Source organism: Carya illinoinensis, chromosome 6 (genome assembly GCF_018687715.1).
Source record: "Carya illinoinensis cultivar Pawnee chromosome 6, C.illinoinensisPawnee_v1, whole genome shotgun sequence".
NCBI classification, from domain to species: Eukaryota; Viridiplantae; Streptophyta; class Magnoliopsida; order Fagales; family Juglandaceae; genus Carya; species Carya illinoinensis.
Window position 1 is genome coordinate 31,848,406 of NC_056757.1, and position 19,718 is coordinate 31,868,123.

General features: G+C 35.2%; 3 protein-coding genes and 1 long non-coding RNA gene across 4 annotated transcripts; 1 reads left to right on the forward strand and 3 right to left on the reverse strand.

Annotated features, from left to right (window-relative positions):
• Positions 1 to 4,315: 4,315 nt before the first annotated feature.
• On the reverse strand, positions 4,316 to 7,527 carry LOC122313980. Its single transcript, XR_006243568.1, has 6 exons — positions 7,377 to 7,527; positions 6,524 to 6,891; positions 6,357 to 6,431; positions 5,982 to 6,273; positions 5,565 to 5,850; positions 4,316 to 5,450 (listed from the first exon to the last, which is right to left on the reverse strand). It is a non-coding gene; the product is annotated as an uncharacterized LOC122313980 (long non-coding RNA).
• Positions 7,528 to 7,545: 18 nt separating this feature from the next.
• Positions 7,546 to 8,716, reverse strand: LOC122313979 (glycerate dehydrogenase-like). The gene is made up of 4 exons (XM_043129338.1): positions 8,463 to 8,716; positions 8,279 to 8,368; positions 8,036 to 8,172; positions 7,546 to 7,686 (listed from the first exon to the last, which is right to left on the reverse strand). Exons 1-4 carry the CDS (start codon positions 8,583 to 8,585, stop codon positions 7,638 to 7,640), a joined length of 399 nt encoding a protein of 132 aa, XP_042985272.1. The 5' UTR covers positions 8,586 to 8,716; the 3' UTR covers positions 7,546 to 7,637.
• A 1,715-nt stretch (positions 8,717 to 10,431) lies between these two features.
• LOC122313386 lies at positions 10,432 to 14,069 on the forward strand. The gene is made up of 2 exons (XM_043128336.1): positions 10,432 to 10,876; positions 13,018 to 14,069. The coding sequence occupies exons 1-2, from the start codon at positions 10,559 to 10,561 to the stop codon at positions 13,858 to 13,860; spliced, it is 1,161 nt and encodes a 386-aa protein (XP_042984270.1). The 5' UTR covers positions 10,432 to 10,558; the 3' UTR covers positions 13,861 to 14,069.
• Positions 14,070 to 16,837: 2,768 nt separating this feature from the next.
• LOC122313387 (probable BOI-related E3 ubiquitin-protein ligase 3) lies at positions 16,838 to 18,414 on the reverse strand. Its single transcript, XM_043128338.1, has 2 exons — positions 17,640 to 18,414; positions 16,838 to 17,453 (listed from the first exon to the last, which is right to left on the reverse strand). Exons 1-2 carry the CDS (start codon positions 17,985 to 17,987, stop codon positions 16,926 to 16,928), a joined length of 876 nt encoding a protein of 291 aa, XP_042984272.1. The 5' UTR covers positions 17,988 to 18,414; the 3' UTR covers positions 16,838 to 16,925.
• Positions 18,415 to 19,718: the final 1,304 nt, after the last annotated feature.

Consider the following 19,718-nt stretch of genomic DNA (forward strand, 5'->3'; position numbering starts at 1 on the left):
TTGATAATCATAAGTGAACTAGAAGTTCAGATGATAATTAATTTATGGATGCAATAAGATAAAAATGTCTCATATTCTATCTGCTAAAATTCTAGCGATGATTGAAATTTTCGAAAGAGAATTAAGAAATTTAACAGTCTAATGAACATAAGACATGTCTAAAAACGTGAGAGACCTATTGATACAAAAGATAAATCATATCGAAAGAAAAAAACACAAAGAAAAGAAATTGGTAATTTAGAAGAGGTCGTACCTACATAAACAAGCAATAAGATCCATCTAAACTTTATGTACAAAATTCTCTCATAATAAAAACTCCTGAAGAGTATCTCCTAAAGAATAATCCTCTTGAAGAGGAAACTATTGAAGAATACCTCTTGAAGAAGTTTTTCATGAAATGTCTTCGCTTGAAGTGTGACAGGTATATGAAAATAACGAAATCTCAATACATTTCATAAGTATTCGAGAAATTATGGATAGAAATAAAATCATTGTCGACAACATATTTTCATATAAGATGGCACTTGACATTACCAGAAGTAATGAAAAAAATGAGTCAAGAACAGTTGAAAAATACCGACATAAAAGTATTAGCCAAAATAGAAATAAACAATTCCTGCAAAATTGATATCACTAGCAAAATGTGATACATATAGACTTATAGTATAAACACTTAAGAGGTGATGCTTATTGAATATCAGTGAGTATTTGTATAAAGGAAATGAAAATGTGATATATAAATAACGAGTTGGTTTCTTACAGAAATAGTATTGATATGCTTTTAAAGTAGATGAAATTATATTGAGGTTTTTATTAGCCTGATAGTTATCGAGATTTTGGATACGCATGATTAACTGTATTTTATATAAATTACTACATATGAAATGCATGAAGCATATAGTCTCGAAGCACTTATTCTGTCAAGTTTCAAAAATCCTTATATGATCTAAAACAATCCAAATGCACGTGGAACAAGTTATTTTCTATATATTTTCAGTATCTAGATTAGCTTTTATTGTAATTTTATATAAATGATTTAAATGTCATTGAAATTCCAGAAGAACTCATGAAAACTGCACATATATGAAATATAAATAAAAAAACCCTTTCAATTTCGAGGGGGAGGTGAATAAAATTATTAATTCTGAAATATCATCTCTTAAATACAATTAGTATTTCAGATTTATATTACGGTTTTGTAAGAAATGTGCATGATGAAAGGAGAAATAAAATAGAGCACATAAAACATCTACCAGAAGATAGAAACACAACGTGAATATTTGTGAAATATTATTTTATTATCTCGAAATAAATTTACAAAAATTTGAGACTCTTCATCTCATTCTTTAAACAATTTTGCTCTTCATAGATTTACATAGCATCTCTGTCTAAAGGAGTAGACAATCGAAAAGAAAAGTCAAGCAATGATTTTAAATCTTATTCTCTTACTTTATTGCTCCTACATTCATGTTAGACTCCAAAAGAAGTCGCTAAATGATAGAAATTTTCTCGTTGAATTTGTCAATCTCACAAGTTTTTTATTGTAGTCATTGAAAAAATATGACAATGGTTGATGAGTATCGGATACCGAGACTCACAGGCTCGTAGATAGCATCATTATTTGAATTATTAGTCAGATCATTTTTGTATTACATTATAGCACCTATAGTAGAAGCAGAAACAACTAGTGAACGAGGTGTAGAATACCTCATATATTGGTCACGAGAAGATTGCTGGGTTATTGTAGAATAAGAATGCAGAGTAAAAATGGAGACTAATTACAGAAAAGTGAAGAAGATGAGATGCGAATGAAGATGAGCTGAATATTTCTTTTATAGAGAAAATTATGAAATCTAGACAAAATTACATATATTGATAGAGGATACGCTAAATACAGATATCCTACAGTTATTTATTAGATCGTAAAATTAAAAACAGCTTGCCCTTACTCTCTTAGAAGTTGGACTTTTTCAGATATTCGTGGCGAGATTAAATGCAGCTTGTCCTTATTTTCTAAGTTTTTGGACTTCTTCAAATATCTCTTGCTGCTGATCCTGTATTTGAGTTCATTCTCTTTCTAGATCCTCTATACGTGGCTAAAGATCATAAGCATACTATTTTAACGCCTTATTCTCTTCCTTCAGTTTATTGTTCTTATGACTCTTTGCAGAGAGCTTCTAATGCAATTAAGATATTTTATTATTGAGTTGGTTGACCTCATTCACTTTACCTAATAACTTCCGAGACATGGTCGTAACAGAGATAGAATATTGAGCATTAAGAAATCTTGATTCTGAAACGACATCAGAATAACTCATTTTAGAAAAATGAATCGTTGCTCCTATCATAAGAGCAACATTCTTAGGTGAGTAAAAGGAAGGATAAAACATCTATATTGCTTCACAGCGTCTCTCGTGAAGCATCTCTCTACAAGAGATAAGCAATATAATATCATAGCCCTGCGACACCTGACAGCTCCAAAAGAGCTGTAAAATCCTGTGGTACTTGTCTGACCTTTTTTGTTGAATATGGAAATTAGCAGCTTAACTTTGATAACTTATCCACTAACTATGTTATTCATAAGAATTCTAGAAGAGCACAACTTCAAAAAAGTAATGAACTTAATGTTAAAACGATCTTGAATCAATATGGCGAATTTGTTTACCAAAATATTACCAACTATATCATTTAAAGAGTTAGTACACAATATTGAGATGCATCAACACAAAGACCTTTCACTATAAAATTTTGAAGCACTTTTATATAGACAAAACTCATCTCTTGAGTACTCCAATGATTGTTTGATCACTTGATGTGCAGAAAGATCCATTTCATCCTTGTGAAGACGATGAAGAAATTATTGATCCTAAAGTACCTTATTTTAGTGCAATTAGAACCTTGATGTATCTTATAAATTACACTCGGTCTGATATTGCATTTGCAGTTAATTTACTTGCAAGATATAATTCCATACCAACTCGAAAACATTGGAATGGTATTAAACATGTCATTCGTTACCTCCGAGGTACGATTGATATGAGATTATTTTATCAACACAGATCAAGTCTATGATTAGTTAGATATGCGAATGCATGTTATCTTTTAAATCTACACAAATGTAGATTTCAAACTGGATATATATTTACTTATGAAAATTCTGCTATATAATGAAGATCTGTCAAGCAAACACTATCTGCTATTTCTTCAAATCATTAAGAGATCATTGCAATGCATGAGGAGAAATGTGAAATTAATGTCAAATAGATACGGTCAAGTGATAATTTAGTAAATTTATTCACTAAGACATTACCAACTGTAACATTTAAGAAGATTGTGCAGGATATTAGAATGCGAAAACTTCAAAACCTATCATAATGCACTTTTCATGAGGAGTAAATGTTTTGAAGATTAGTGCTAATTGTACTCTTTTTCCTTCGCTAATATTTTTTTTCATCGGGTTTTTCTTTACAAAGTTTTAAGGAGGCAATTGTAAAGCGTTTGGCGATACACATAAATATTATATTTTTTTTCTCTTCACCATTGATTTTTTTCCCACGGGGTTTTTTTTTTTTTTTTGCAAGATTTTAACAAGGCATATTCTTTATGTATGATTATCCAAAAAGGGAGTGTTATAAACCGACTTGTATGATTACCTTTAATTATCAATTATGACCGCCCTTAACCGTCAATTATAACTTAAGTTATATATAAACCGCTTTTGTACTTCTATATATATGGATATCATTCATTTGTATAAAAAAAATAATGATTTCAGTATTGAATAACAACGTTTTCTTTTACAATATTATTTCTCTTTTATTTTCATAACACTACTTCTTTTCTCTCAAAAATAATACCACATACTGCATTCGAAAAATCAATGCATGTCGTGATAAAATGAGGGAGGAGCTTGAGGCCGATTGGGTGTCAAACCATTTTTTACGTCAACAAATGAGGTGTTTTCATGTATGAGTTTCAACAAAGTAGAGAATAGTCATGTATTTACCTGATAACATTTTTTTGTATTCTCATTTCTTCTCTCTCTCCTCCTCCCCCCACCCCTATCGGCCTCCTCTCTCTCTCTCTCTCTCTCTCTCTCTCTGTGTAAAATAAAGCACTCTCTTCTCCACCCGCCACCCCCGTCGACCTGCTCCCCCCGTCAATTTGCAGTATTATCTCCACTTCCTTCCCTTCGAAAACCCACTTTCTCCCTCCCTCTCCTCCGATTGTTGGCCCCTCAACCATATATGAGATTTATTTTTCCCCTTCTTCTTAGTTGGATAATGTATTTTCCTTGCATAAATAGTCTCAATAATTTTATGAGTTAATTTCTTTGTGATGTATATTTTAATTTGAAATTCAAACATTTTGAACAGACCCACGTCTGTTTCATATTGGCAGATGAAAATGGTGAATCTCAAACATGGGCCATTATTTATAGCATCTAAATTGGTATATCCAAGGGATTGGAAAATCTCCATACAAGATTTGAGAAGCCCGTAATCCATGGAAACCTCAAGTCAAAAAACATACTTTTGGATAGCAATTACTCCTTACATCTCTGACTTCGGCCTTCATCTTCTGTTGGATGCTATTGCTAGCCAATAGATGCTTGAAGCTTCAACAGTTCAGGGTTCGGGGAGGGAGCCTATCAATGAGAACCCAATTCCTGATGAGGATTTTTATCAGCCCAACTTCATGAGGAATGACGTCCATGGACATAGGATTGGAGAGTTATTTTTTCTTGAAGTGCTTCTCAATGAATAAAGCTGGAACTAATTTACCGCATGATTTTCTATGTGGATCTTTTCGGGAGGTGTGCTGGGGTAAGAAGATAAAAGGGAAAAATGGTATAGGAAAAGAGGAGGGGAGATGGCTCGTGGGTAGAGCAGAGAGAACTCAGAGAAGATAAGGGAATAAATTGATTCTATACACTAGTACCTACAGTAAGATAAATAAATCTCATATCTGTTGAGATTCTATTAGCCACTGTAAATACGTGAATGACACCCGACCGGTTGTTAGCTTTTCTCCATGATAAAAGCTTCATTGGTGACTACCTCAACCATCTGCAGGGAGAAAAGAAGCCCATCTCCCAGTTTTAGGAGTGGGATATGGTTTTTGGATTTGCTTTGTTAAACTGGTACATAAAAGATTGTACATGAGATTGCATAAAAAGAGTGTCATCCTCAAAATAGACTGTCAGCAAAGCCTCAGGAGTAAGGGCCTCAAAATTTAACCAACTAATGCCCATTCATAAAGGCAAATAGATGTGAAGGCTTTATGGGCAATCCGTTGCGTTGGCATAATTGTAAAGCTAGCAATCTAAGATTGTAAAGTAGATATACATTATCAATAGCCCATGCTCCAACATTCAAGAACTAGACAATTTGCACCAGAAGACCCTTTTGGGATCAGCTTCCATACTCATAGCTATGAAACAGGCAAACCTGCAATACAAAAAGGGGGAAAAAAAGAGAGATAAAAAAAGACCTTTAGAATAAGACTTGAGAGATTTGCGAGTCACAACTATGATTTTAGCAGCACTTTAAAGACAACATTACCTAAAGCTTTAGAATTAACAAAGCTTGGAGATGCAGCTGGAGGATGAACTTTCTTGTTTAGGAATGGCTCTACCCTATTTGGATCAGACCAAATTGGATATCCCTTGATCTTTTCCTATAAGCTGGGAAGGTGAATGTCAGTTTCTTTAGGAAGTCATGCCAGAGCCTTGTTAATATGGAACTTGATCAATTCTGTCAATATTTTTTGTTATTTTAAAGTTTCAACTTTCCATGTTCGTACCAGTACATTGAGAGCAGCCAGTGTTGCCATTCCTTCACGAGTCCACTACATAAATCACAAGGGAACATTGTTAGTTTTGTTGTAGTAACTTAAGTATCTCAATGGAACTAGGCTGATAGGTGATCTATTCATACGTTTCCCACATTTTGTCAACATTAAGAATTCATCAATATTACCTTGGAAGCAGAAGTAATGTGAGGTACCACAATTGCATTCTTCATGCATTCTTCATGTCAGCAAGCCCTGGTTTCAGGTAGGACTCATCCTAATACAACAAAATTGATAGACGAATCACATACTAACTTGAAAAAATTTTCTCATCTCTGTGAATCTAATTTTAAGATGCAGGTGTGGAGGTTACCTCAAAGACATTGAGACCAACTTGAAACATAGGATTCTGCTTCAAATGTTCCACAAGAGCTACTTCATCAAAAACTGGCCCCCTACTGCAGTTCACAAGATTGCTTCCTAAAAATATAGACTCCATGTTATTAGAAAGGTGCAGATGAGTCTGATAAATCACATCATTGAAAACAAGAAAATGATATTACCTTCTTCATCATTGATAGTCTTTCTTTGTTAACCAGATGATAAGTGGTTTTGTCCAAGATTGGGTGAAGACTCATCTGGAGAGTTCCAATAACATATGATTTTACTGAGACCTAAACACCATCTTTAGATAATGAAGGCACATTGAACTCTCCTCATGAAGTCCTACCACATCTGCCTCTCGAAGCACCTCATCCATGGTGGCTGCTCTTTTCCAAGTCACAGGCTTTTCACCATTGGCTTTTAGGAACTTAGCATAACCTGCAATTCAGGAACATTTTATATTAAGCCTTAAGAAAGTACAAAGATTTGTTTTTTTCCATGTTATCTTTCCTTTTCTTCTGAGGAAATTAAGTGCACCACTTTTTTGTTTTTTATATAAAGTATAGAGCTTGTTAACATCATTTGTCCACTGATACATGCCCGCAACAAACTTTTCTAGGCGTGTGGCCTGGCAAAGATCATAGTAAATTAGGTTCATCTTGAATCCTTCAATTTGTTGCGATAGAACAAATGCACTCCCGTCAACATAGTAAACTACATTCAAATACAAAGTTTATCAGTGGTTGTAGTAATCAACTCACTTCATTTGTATAGAGTGGGGAAGAAAAATCTTACAAAATCAACCTTTGGAGAAATAAGGAGCAAAAAGATTTGAAGAATTGGGAAAACTTTTAAATGCTATGATTTCCAAATGATAAAGTTTTTATTCCCTACGCTTAAATTCACAACATTCTTGTCCAAATGTTGTGTCATACAACTGATTGCAACAAGTCAGATATCACGGATACTAGGCATTTTTTTGCTGACAGATGAAAATAGCATGATATACTTTCTCAATTATAAACATCTCAAAGCAATCAATTCCAATAGTCGTCTGGTAATTTCTAGTGGATGACTTATTGCTCTAGCTAGACGCCAAATCAGCTTCGTCAATAGTCATCATCCAAAAAACTAAACTTGATCATGTCAATTTGCCTAGTTTTTAAGAAATTCAGGTATAATCATGCGACTGAAATTACCATCATTTTGGCATAAGCAGATCCAATACGTCCAGCTCCAATCACCCCAACAGTCTGTCCTTTAAGCAATTTTCCCACAAACCTATTGGAAAAAGAAAGCCAAATTGTGCGTTCTTCTTCATCATCTGAATCTTAGTCACCCTTTCACTCATTCATCTGAAAGGTGTAGTGTATAATGGGGATCATACAGATTAGGAAGCCACCCATCATATAGGCCAGCCCTCATGAACTCATCTGCTTCAACCATTCTTCTAGCAGCTGCTAAAGAAAGTGAAGCTGCCAGCTCTGCCGTACTCTCTGTAAGTAATCCCTAACCACATGAGCAATGAATTAATCTTCTTTCTACCAGCACACTAAATAAAAAATTTCGACCTTCTGTGAACAGAACAAACTAAGTACCTGTACATAGTATTGAGGTGTCTATACATAATGAATTAAAGATGTTATGAATCGTAATACTTGCAAATGCATGATCGAATCTTAGTTAACATCAAACTACACTGCTAATATATATGACCAAACGTGCATGATGAATCAAGTAATATCACAAATCTCCAGGGCTGTGAACACATGCACCAAGTATACATGTAGAGCATTCTTACAAAAAAGCAAGCATGACATAGACACAAAACATAAAAGCAAACAAGAACAAAACTTACAGGAGTGTTTCCAACAGAAACACCATACTTGTCAGCCGCATTGACATCAACGTTGTTATAACCAACAGCCATGTTACTGAAAGCGGTCCCTCCTCTCTCAATGCCGAAACTAGTGCCTCTCCCCAATCTTCTGTCAACTGAAACACATACCCAAGCACCCCTCAACAACCCAAAACCAAAGAAAAGAAACATAATCATTTCTAAGTAGTTCAAAAATGATTTCTTCGGTCAATATTAAATTACCTGTCCAATCACTCCGTCGCAATTGTCGCCAATTAAAGCAATGATATCTTCCACAGACAATATAGTTTTTTTTTTTTTTTTTGTACATATCTGAAAAAACATGACCAAAACTCCATCAATAAAGACGAGTAACTATGAAAAGAAGAAAGACTCATTGGAGAGAAGAATAAGAAAATGAAATTACTTTGACCCGACAATCTTGTTCAATTAAGAGATTGATCCAGCGAGTTCCGGGCATGGGCTTTGTGCTAACAATTCTGTATTTACCATTTGGGTTCCTAACATCAATCGAAACAGGTTTGGCCATGAAAGCTAATTGCCGGAGACGCTGCCAAGTAAGACACACAGCTCTCAAATTGCACCAACTCTGTTTCTAAATAAACTTTGGATGTTATGGTGCAAATGCAGTGCAAGCTGCACCGTAACATATAGTCTTCAACAGTGGGATCAGCTTGTTTGCCTGTAAAAATATTACAACTGACCAATCTTTTACAAAAGATAAATTATACTCCCACTAGAAAAATCTTGCTTCAATAAAAAGTTAATTTATTTATTTATTTTTTATTTTAAAAAAGAGTGCTAGGCATAAGATTCTTGTACTTAAGCTCTATATATTCGATAGTTGGATTTTTCACGTGAGTTTTGTATTCATTTAAAAAAGAATGTAGGAGACTTGTAAATCTTAAACTGAATAAATTATTTTTTAATTACAAAATTAATTATTTCAATAATAAGTGAAATTATTTTTGTAAAATGACCTGGCCCACTGACGTAAGGAGCCTTTTTGCCCTTTTCTCCCAAAAATGACAAAAAGTGGGTAAGGTAACTCTGGTGGGCTGATGGCCCAACCCAATCTATCAAACTAAAATGTCTACATCATCGTTTTCGTCCAAAATAAGCCCAACAAAAGAAAGCGGCGTGGCCCACATTGGTTTGCTCAGGCCCAACTGCATGGGGATTCCATTTGGCATTTGTAACCACCCAATAGCAACTTGAGAGGCCAGTTTTGGTGTATTCATTACTTTCGTCCATATGTGCGTGTGCTGCGCACACCCAAGCGCGAGGACCGTCTGCGCTGTGCGACGGAAAGCGCGAGCTGGGTACGTGTTGTGGGTTTCACGTGTTCTGAGGCAGAGAGTAATGAAGCCAAACTCCCGAGTTACCTCCTAGCCGGACTGCCTCGTGAATGAGGAGGACACCTAATCTTTAGCCTCGCATTCCTTTCTTGACGCAAACTCCCTTAGGAAGAAGAACCGAAGAAATGGGGGTGTTTGACATCCAATTCAGATCATTGACCTTTGAATAATATATAAATTATAATGCACCCCACCAAGTAGGTGGTAGCAAATTGATGAAGTAAAGAAGATTTCAGACTTTTTAAGGCATTATTTTGTTTTGTTTTCAATGGGCTAATTCAATGGCTAATGTGGACACAAGGAGGCCTGTAGTTCCTTACTGGTCAAATAATTATGATGATGGCCGACACAAAGTTGTTGATCAATGGACATGGATAATGATTTAAAAAAAGAAGAATAATAAAATATGATTTGGATAATGAGATAAAATTAGATAGATAATTTTAAATAAAATTTAAAAGTTTAATAAAATATTATTAGAATATTATTTTTAATATTATTATATTTAAAAATTAAAAAATATTCAATTATTTATTATATTTTATATAAAAATTTTAAAAAATTATAATAATAAAATAAGATAAAATATTTACTCTAAAAAGAGCTGACATTATGATATCATGGAGTATCTTCAAAGCAACAAACTTTGTAGTTTGTCCAAGTCAATAAGTTGGTTTATTGTAATTTGTAACTCAACAATATTCAATTATTTGGATTAATTTTCTTGGAAACCAGTACAAATTAACACAATTATCCGAGGTTAATGTTTTAGAAATAATAGTGTCGTAGGTTTGATAGTCAATTTTTTTTTTTTTTTTTTTTTCATTTTGCGGATAAATTAATTTTATTTATAAGTGGTAGGAAGTACATTTTAAATAATAAATTGACATTTTTAACTTTTGAACAGTTTTTTTGAAGTATGAGAAATTTTTTTTAGCTGTTTCCTTATAAAGACAGGGTTAGATTAATGAAAAAACCAAAAATTACCATAAAACACTATTATAATTTATAATCCTTAGTGTTCAATTTTCAGTTGAACTCTGAGCCACTTTATCCGCAACTACCCTCGTCGCATTCTCCCTCTCTCGCTCACTGTTCTCTGCTAATTCTCTCCCCAGACGGACTGAGAGAGACACCAGAGGCCATGGAAAGGCTTCTATACTCATCTTCTCCAACCCCTTTTAAGCTTCGCCCGAAAAACTCTCCCTTTGTCCATCATCGGCTCTGCGGATTTGATTCGGCCAAACTCGGTTTTCTCCGCCCAACTCGCCCCGAGTCTAAACGGTTCGGCTCATTCTCTTGCAAAAGGAAAAACCCATCTTCCTCCTCCTCTTCTTGCTCGTCGTCTGCATCGAGTAATTCACTAGCTCTACCTTCTTCCCTGGTCGGCTCGCCAGCTGGGTCGTTGCCCAAATCCCATTTTCTCAAACGGGTCTCAGTCGGGACTTCTGATCAACAAAAGGTATGATCTCTGTGAAATTATTTTGTAAAAATTGTCTTGTTTATTTTTCCTTTGTGGGGTCTTCTATTACGATTGCAAATGCTCATTTGCTATAATGATTGTTCGGTTCTCTTAATGAGGAAAGGGAAGCCATAATACCAAAATTCACTAACTTACTCGAGCGTTTTTAGGCATTATGTTCTGCTATCCATCTTTTTTTCCCCGTTCTAGGAGGGTTTTTATATGTCCCAGCTAAATCGAGAACTTGGTCGCAATTCATGAAGGATTAGGGCACATGTTTAGGCAGCTAAATGTGAAATTGTGTAGTCGTCACCAAAAAATATTTTTTTTAAAAAAAGAAAGAAAGAAAGAAAGAAAGAAAATCAAACGGCTATCTCTTTTGTCTTTCTATTACAGTTGTCTTGCTTCCATTTTTCTTGTTGCTCTTCTTTTTCTGGAATGCAAACCCAACGAATTAAAGGACACCGTTCTCTTTTTAATTTTCCAAATTCGTTTCAAGAAGTTTTAAAAGGTTATATAATTACTAATAAAAATGGTTATTTAATTACCCTTTCCCGGTGAAAATATAGTCATAACCCAAAGGGTATAAATTAATATCAATAAGTGGGGATGGGTAAGCGTGTATAGATAAATTTTAGCCATTGGGTGTCTCTAAGGTGAAGAATATTCGGGTAGTTTTACATGACCTCCTAGATACTTAAATTGAAACATAAAAAGTAATAAGCATGCTTGTATCTGTGTGCACCCTGTGGAGGAGAGATTAGTGAAAAGGGTGCAGACATATTTTTTATAATAAGATGAGGAACTGTAAATCTAAATATTAGACTTTTTATCACTGGGACACCACAGATTGCAGCTGTTTGGAAAATGGCCCCTATTTGTATTCTTTGGTGTATTTGGAGTGAACGTAATGAGAGACTTTTTGAGGATCATGAACGTTCCTTAGAAGAGTTTAGGAGTTTTTTTTTTTTTTTTGGAAGACTTTGTTTTTGTGGGCTATTGCGTTGGATTTAAATGGGCTTAGCTTTCATGATTTCCTTGTAACGGTTTCTAGTTCATAAAAAGGTGTATGCTTTTGTATACCTCTAGTGTACTTGGGCTATGCCTATCTTTTTATCAATGAAATATCATATTACTTATCAAAAAAAAAAATATTAGACTTTTTATGCCACTTGCTGAATGAGGCCAGGTTCTTTCTTTTGAATATCATGAAAAATTCTTGATGTTTAAATGAAACATGCATCCAGATGCTAGTATCAAAAAGATTTTTGTTGTTGTTGTGTTTACCTTTTGCAATGTATTATTGGTTGAATTTGGAGAATAGTGGGTGATTTGTTCACTAGCAGGAAAGAAGTGGAGTTTACAAACATGGTGCCCAGTGCCATAGACCAGTCTCTTAATGTTTCAAAACATTGAGCTTAGCAATTTGGTTTATATCCTTTAATATTCTTTCAGTAGACATAAAGAGGGTTATGCCAGAATGATGTTTTCAGTTAATATGTATATGAATAAGATTTTCACTTACCTATTACCACTGCATGGCTTCCAACTCATTTTCTTATATAACCCTCCATCATTTTTATTTCGTTTTGCACCTCATCCTCGTCGTATTTGGTGCTTAGGGTTTCAACTTATCTACATGGCGACCCCATTATTTCAGAACCTACCTAATTGGTAACTTTTAATCAATGCCAATTAATCTTTTTAGTCCTTATCCAAAAAACAAAACTGATATGTTTAGTAAAATGGATGTTTGGAAGCACCTGTTGGATCCTTGCTGTTTGAAATTGGATTAAAATTTAAGTTTGTGTGTTCTTATCTGTGTTAAGGTGCTGTTTTGTTTTAAAAGTTCTTATTAAATCCATGATTTGGTTATAGTTTACACAAACTGAACATGTCAACTTCGTAATCAGTGCCTGTACTGTAATCATTAGTATCTGTACTGTACAAGAATTCATGCATCATGATTTTGAGGATCTGCACTGGGTGCCAGTCGGCGAGTTCTGTTGCGTTTGAACTGTTTTAAGTTATTGTAGAACTAGGTTTTTTTTATATAATAACCTCTTTGGTTGTTACAATTATTGTCTTACTAATACTATGGTTTTAACTTCAAATGTTCGATCACCCAATATTCTTTACAGGTAATCAATGTGGGGAAATGTATGGTACTCTCTGCTCTCATTATGACCTTACTTCAACCAGTTTTTGCACCGGCGGCTTTTGCAACATTTCAAAGTGCAGCTAAGGCAGGGGGTCCTGCTGCTGCTGCTGCAGTTGGGGGAAGGCTTATTCAGACTGAATTACTTAGTAGTGCTTGGACTGGTTTCTTTGCTGGTTGCTTACACACACTATCAGGACCTGACCACCTTGCTGCTTTAGCTCCACTCTCAATCGGTCGTAGCCGCATGGAAAGTGCTGTTGTTGGAGCACTTTGGGGGTGTGGCCATGATGCTGGTCAGGTTATTTTTGGCTTACTGTTTCTGCTGTTAAAAGACCGGCTCCACATTGAAGTAATCCGAACATGGGGCACCAGAGTAGTGGGGGTTACCCTTCTTGCTATTGGTGCTATGGGCATAAGGGAAGCTTCAGAAATCCCCACCCCATGTGTTGCCTTGGAAAATGGTGAGTGTGATGTTAGCATTTACGAATCACTCGAAAACCCAGCAGTTGGGAAGAAGAAAATTGGTTTTGCCACTTTTGCCACTGGGATAGTCCACGGGCTTCAACCAGATGCATTGATGATGGTCTTGCCAGCACTTGCCTTGCCTTCTCGCACAGCTGGCGCTGCATTTCTTATTATGTTCTTGCTTGGGACTGTGGTTGCAATGGGAAGCTATACGGTGTTTATAGGCTCATGTAGCCAGGCATTAAAGGATAGGGTACCAAGAATAACTGAGAAACTTACATGGGCTTCTTCCTTTGTAGCAATTGCTCTTGGATTTGCCATCATCATTAGCCAGTTTTTTGGGTATAGCCTATATTAATACCTCCTCCCAACTTTCGAGATCAACATTTTGTAGGCGTCCTTGTTAGTCTTAGAAAAAGAGTTCAGAAGGATCATCCAATTTATTTACCGCAAAAGTTAAAGCATCTTGTCTTGATAAGAATCATCATCCTCTTTAATCTGTCTCCTTTGGCTTGTGAAAGTTGTAATTTTTAAGTACAAACGAACCTAGTGAATTTTATTTTTTTATGATTCTTTTGTATCGGATTTCAGATCGTTTAGCAACGTGGTTATGGTTATATGGTTTATGAATTTATGCCCATCATATTCACAAATGGCATATATCAGCTCCATTTTGCACAATTTCTTGACACATTCACTGGATACCGAAGCAAAACATAGTAGCTAACCATAAACATTGCATTACCTTGATTGAATTTGCGAACACACCAGCAGTGGTCTTTTTGGCCATTGAAAGCTTCCCTCTGCAAACTTACAATTGCATCAAATGCATTGTAATAGCCCCCACGACAAAAGTTTTCACGTGACAAGATCTGGATTGAGTAAACAAGGTAAAAGTTCAAAAACAAATTGGACCAAAAGCATAGAGAGGAAAGGAACCTGAGAATATAGCTTCATAGCAGTATGGTGAACTGCATGATTTTGGGCCCCCAACTCAGAAAGATAAGAATGTCTTTGGGCCAGTTTGGTTGGACCCCGGAAAATGACATCTTGCGCTTTTTTATTGGATTGCAATTGCATCGCAAGGCTCAATGAATTAATAATTCCGCAAGTTGGATTATGTCATTTGGAGATAAAAATATCAAACATGTAGATTGATTGAGTTACTTCTCCTATTGGATTATGACATTGGTGACGAAAGAAGATGAGCATAAGTTATTACTTTCTTCGTTTACATTTTGGTGTCATCTTCAGGAATAATGCCACCCATCCAACCATTTTAGTGGCTCTTCCAACTTAAAATGATGAGATTAGTGATGTTAACAGCAAAGCTAAGTACGTCCTAGTTCTAGACGAGCAGGTTCTGGGTTCAGTTTTTATTAAATTTTTTGAGTACGAGCTAATATAATATTTTTTTATTTTTTATTTTAAAAACAATACATATATCGTGTCCAACAAATCAAACCATATCCATCTTGAACTTGGACTTATGATCTGATGTTAACGTTCTTGTCAGCATCAAGAAGATCAGACCAAGGAAGGAATTTAATTTTAGAGAGATCCGGATCATCGGAATCAAATTTTTGGTCGAGATTATCTTTAATAAAAGCAGTCGAAAATATCATAATTTTTTTTTAAAAAATCTTTTACCCCCAAATTGAGAAAAACCGAATCGTTTCTTTTTTCTTTTTTCATGTCCTGTAGATTCTTTCGTGTCTCCCTCTGGCAGTAAGCAGTAAAATCCTCCAACTCCAAGATTCTCTCTCTCTCTCTCTGAGCATAAACATGACAGCAAGAAGACGCGAAACAAAGTTAGTCAGTCGTCCCCGCTAGCTAGCTTTCCTTTCTTTTTCTCACTCAAAATCTTGAGGGCCAGAGGGGGAGAGGGGACCCCACACGTTTGCATGTCAAAGAAACATCAAGGAAATATCATTCCATTCAAACATATACACGCAGTGCAGAGCGCAGAGGCACGTTAGAATCGGAGAGCGACCAAATTAATTGAAGACCCACCACCAGAATCAATCCCTCCACAGTCTAAAAGCTGTGCTTGTAGTGGAAAGTAATGCAGGAGCTGAAAGATCAGGACAACCCTGCACTGGAAAAAGCAAAAAATCCCCTCTCAACTTTGTTGTTTTTTTTTTAATGTATTATATTATATATATATATATATATATCAGTCCCCATCCATGCCAGGCCCTACAGAAATTACTTCACCCCCACTATCTTTTTTTTTCCTGCTCATCTTTCCCATTTTTTCTTTGTTTTCATCTTACCTGTCAAGTCGGTTTGCTTATTGTCATGATTTGCATTCATATATGTCTAGTGGAATTGGCTTGTTTCACATATTTTACTTGTGATTGAAACCCACTCATGGGTGCCATGCCAATGCATTAGTAGTTGAAACTACTTTCAAGTCATGTAAATGGACCTTATACAGTCCTGATGATGGCAAAGATGACTCGTAAGGATTGAGGTTGAAAATTCACGAAAAATTATTCATCATCTCCTTCTAATTAGACTGCAAGACAGCATGCATGTGGGTGCAGCGCATATAACCAAAACTAGGAAATTTCAGAGCAAGCATAGCAGACCAAGCTAAGCTTCGTATCAGATGGGAGACGTACGTGACTGATACTTGATTAATTTCCTCATAATTCAACACAATTTTCTACACAAAACTCTTTCCTTTCTTGTGTTTGACATTTCCCGGTGACTAATAAATTGTACATTTTGGTACGTTTTCTTAACCGTTGGACAAAAAACTGGAAGAAAAACAAACCAGAGAAGCAAACATTCAAACAAATAAAAAGGAGCATGACAATAGAGAGCACCTTTTTCATAGCTGTTTCAACGTTCTTCAGCTAATCCTAGCTTGGCAGCATACTTTTGATCATATATATATATCCTTTTCAGAAATCAGAATTATTTTTGTGCATTAAAACACCTGCAAGTGTGGACACTGAAGGGTTAGTCTGACATTGCTTGCAATCCCTACTGTAACTGCAGATTGAGCACTGTCAAATGCAGCTATAATTGCTAAAATCTGATATGAATAATCAAATCAAATCAACCTACCCCGACAAAAATCGGAATGGGAAAAAAATCTATAAAGGGGAAAGAAGTAAATTTGCATTTAGAAATGGAAAAAAGATGCTCTGTACTTTTTCTGCAGTTGATTTTTGGTTGTTTAAGGTTGAAATTAAATCTAAAATTCGGGTGTACGGTTTCCTTATGCTGAAAAAGAAAACAAATTTCTAAAAATAGATACCCTCGAAAAGTAAATTTGTAAAGATTAAAAATTTAAAGAACTGAGATCAGTGCGTCTGTGCATGTATCTAAACTGGTTCTGTTCATTCATCATCACCAAAACCAAGCATATTTTTCGAGTTTGCCTTTCTTTACTTTTCCTGGAAAGTTTGCCTAGGAAATTAAAGCCTCTATGCTAGCCTTCTTGGCGATTCCACAGACGGGGCAAGAATCGAGAAGAGCCTCACAAGCTTTGCATGAACAAAGGTGCCTACAAGGAAGGAACAGCACACACGAACCCCGAATATTACAGCTTTTACACAACATATACAACCCTTCTCTGTTTTGCTTTTCTTCTTCTTCTTCTTCATATTGTTCCGGGTTTCTATCTACATCACAGCAAGACTCTGCATCTTCGGCTCCATTGTTGATGCCACAAGGGGACCTTTCTAAAACCTGTTCTAAAGTGTTGTTCAGAGATGCAACCATGGCTTCGTTTTCTTGAGCCACTCTCTGCCATGCTTGGTTCTCTGCCTCCAATCTTCTCAAGAAAACTTCGAGCTCCATTGTTCTGTTAACCGCTTTTGCAATTTCCTCATCCTTCTGTCTCAGCAAAACCGATGTTTTTGATTCGATTTTCTTCAACAGTCCTGCAACATGTTGCTTTCTCTGCTCTTGCAATACTAATCTCAATCTCTCATTCTGCTTCCAAAAGAAGAAAAATAAATCAGAACTTAAGAACTGTTCAATATTTGATCAAATAAGACGAAACCCAATGACGCAATTCCCCATATATAATTCGATAATCACATGGGCAAAACAATAGAATTCCAATTTTGATGTTCGGAAAACGCCTATCTTTGTGAAAATGCTCGTATGATATCTTACCTGTATTCTAATATACTGATCGATCTCTTGCCTCTGACTCTCAAACTGAGAAGCTATGCTTTGAGAATGCTGCATAATTGGTAGATGACAATTGAAAGTGACGGCATTGGTATTGTTTTTCATAGCAGAAGCAAGATAACCGTTCTCAAAAGACAGGTTTTGATTCCTCTGCTGCTGATTTTGTAGTTGCTGCAAGTGTTGTTGCGGTAATTGCTGTTTCTGTTGGGGATTATAACCGAAGTGATTGAGCCCACCGACACCACCGCAACCATTGTCCATGATCCAATCCTGTGAGCCGCACAATTGAAACCCAAGATTCTCCGAATACATCTGCGCTTGAATGGCCATATTTGTGAAAAGAAAACCAACCCTCCAACACCCACAAATTCCAGAACAAGAACGACAAGGCACCAACTATCGAACCACACCAAACCAAAACCAAATGAAAACAAAACCTTCTTTCCTCAGATCTTAAAGCCTTTCTCTGACAAAGGACCAAATGGGTTTGCCTGAAGCCTGACTTGTTCTTAAATCAAAAGGGCTCTCTCTCTCTCTCTCTCTCTCTCTCTCTCTCTCTCTGTGCGTGTCTGTGTCTGCGTGATGATTCTTTGGTATAATGCAATGGTTTCACGAAAGATATAAAGAACAAAAGGTGGTGACGGTGAGAGCGTGGATATTGAAGATGTGGTTAATTTATAGTAGTAGATAATTCTGACTGAAGTAACTGAAAGCTTTGAAAGGAAAAAAGAGACGGCCTAGGATGCTGCTCTCTCTCTCTCTCTCTATCTTTTAACTTTTCTTCCTCTTTTTTCTCGTTCGACCAAGACTCTAAGCATTAAAGAGAGAGATGTATGGGACGCGGTAAGCAACGACGTACACATGCAGATTTTGTGACTAAACAATCGGGTCAGAGATTTCAGAGGGATTGTTTTTCTTTTCAATAAAGAGAAATTCAATTCAAAATACCAGGTGGCCGTTTGGTTGATAGACCCTCCAGAGCCCTGTTTATGAATAATATTTATTAAAATTGTATATATGAGGCCTGAGGGAGAGAAAACCAGAAATTCCATTAATTTGTCGGTTTGGTCTTTGGAAATTAGGCAAACTGGTTTGATTAATTTTTTTTTTTATATTAATTTCTAATTCAGTGTTCACATATCAAACATTTAAGAATTTTGAGAAAAACGTTAAGTACTTGTTTGGATTTAAGAAAAGTTTCATCTTATCTCATCTCATTATTATAATTTTTTTAAATTTTCACATAAATATAATAAACAATTCAATTTTTTCAAATATCAAAATAATAATAATATAAAAAATAATATTTTAATAATATTTATTTAATTTTTAATATTTATCTAAAACTATCTTATTTTGTCTCTAAATTTTAACGAGCGAGAGAGAGCAGTGAAGTATATCGAAATTTTTGTTAGAAAAGATTGAGATTTTTTCCTTTTGTGTTTACAAAAATGGCAGGTTCATTTAAAATTTCTTTTGAGATTTTGATGAAATTATTTTATAAAGATGAAAAAGTATTTTTAGTTCATAACATCATGGCCGTTTTGAAAACATGCATGAGAACATTTCTATGCTCTATTTTGGGAAGAAAAAACAAATATTTCTTTCTGTTTTGCTACGACAATAAATGTACGTGTTAATTTATAGCATTAATAATTATAATGCAACTGCTAAATATGAGGTCATGTACTTCTAGAATAAAAAGAATTTGTAAGAAGATAAATGATAATTATTGTCGTAAGTGTGTAATCATTTAAAAAAATGAATAAATATGATATTTATATGAAAATAAATTATTTTTTTAATAATAGACGTTACATTTTTTTAAAATAACTATACAACACTTATACATTTCACGACTGTATGTAACATTATTTTTTAGGAACTAGAAGTTGATGATAAGGATTATTGAAGGATTTATTCTGATCACTATAATACATATAATTGGTATTTGACTGCAATAACGACTAACCCCATACACTCCTTTCCCTTGTCAAAACCTTCTCGAAATCGTTTCTCAATGGATAAACTCCTATCCTTCTTTCATTTTCTAAGGAAATC

Excerpts from the sequence above, each read along its gene's own strand:
- LOC122313979 (XM_043129338.1), bottom strand. The coding sequence starts at position 8,585 with ATGGCCAAACCTGTTTCGATTGATGTTAGGAACCCAAATGGTAAATAC. Across the intron at positions 8,369-8,462 it reads AACAAGATTGTCGGGTCAAA|ATATGTACAAAAAAAAAAAA; the intron begins GTAATTTCATTT and ends ATGTTTTTTCAG. Across the intron at positions 7,687-8,035 it reads TTTCTGTTGGAAACACTCCT|GGATTACTTACAGAGAGTAC; the intron begins GTAAGTTTTGTT and ends TCATGTGGTTAG.
- LOC122313386 (XM_043128336.1), top strand. The coding sequence starts at position 10,559 with ATGGAAAGGCTTCTATACTCATCTTCTCCAACCCCTTTTAAGCTTCGC. Across the intron at positions 10,877-13,017 it reads GGACTTCTGATCAACAAAAG|GTAATCAATGTGGGGAAATG; the intron begins GTATGATCTCTG and ends TATTCTTTACAG.
- LOC122313387 (XM_043128338.1), bottom strand. The coding sequence starts at position 17,987 with ATGGCCATTCAAGCGCAGATGTATTCGGAGAATCTTGGGTTTCAATTG. Across the intron at positions 17,454-17,639 it reads ATCAGTATATTAGAATACAG|AATGAGAGATTGAGATTAGT; the intron begins GTAAGATATCAT and ends TTTTGGAAGCAG.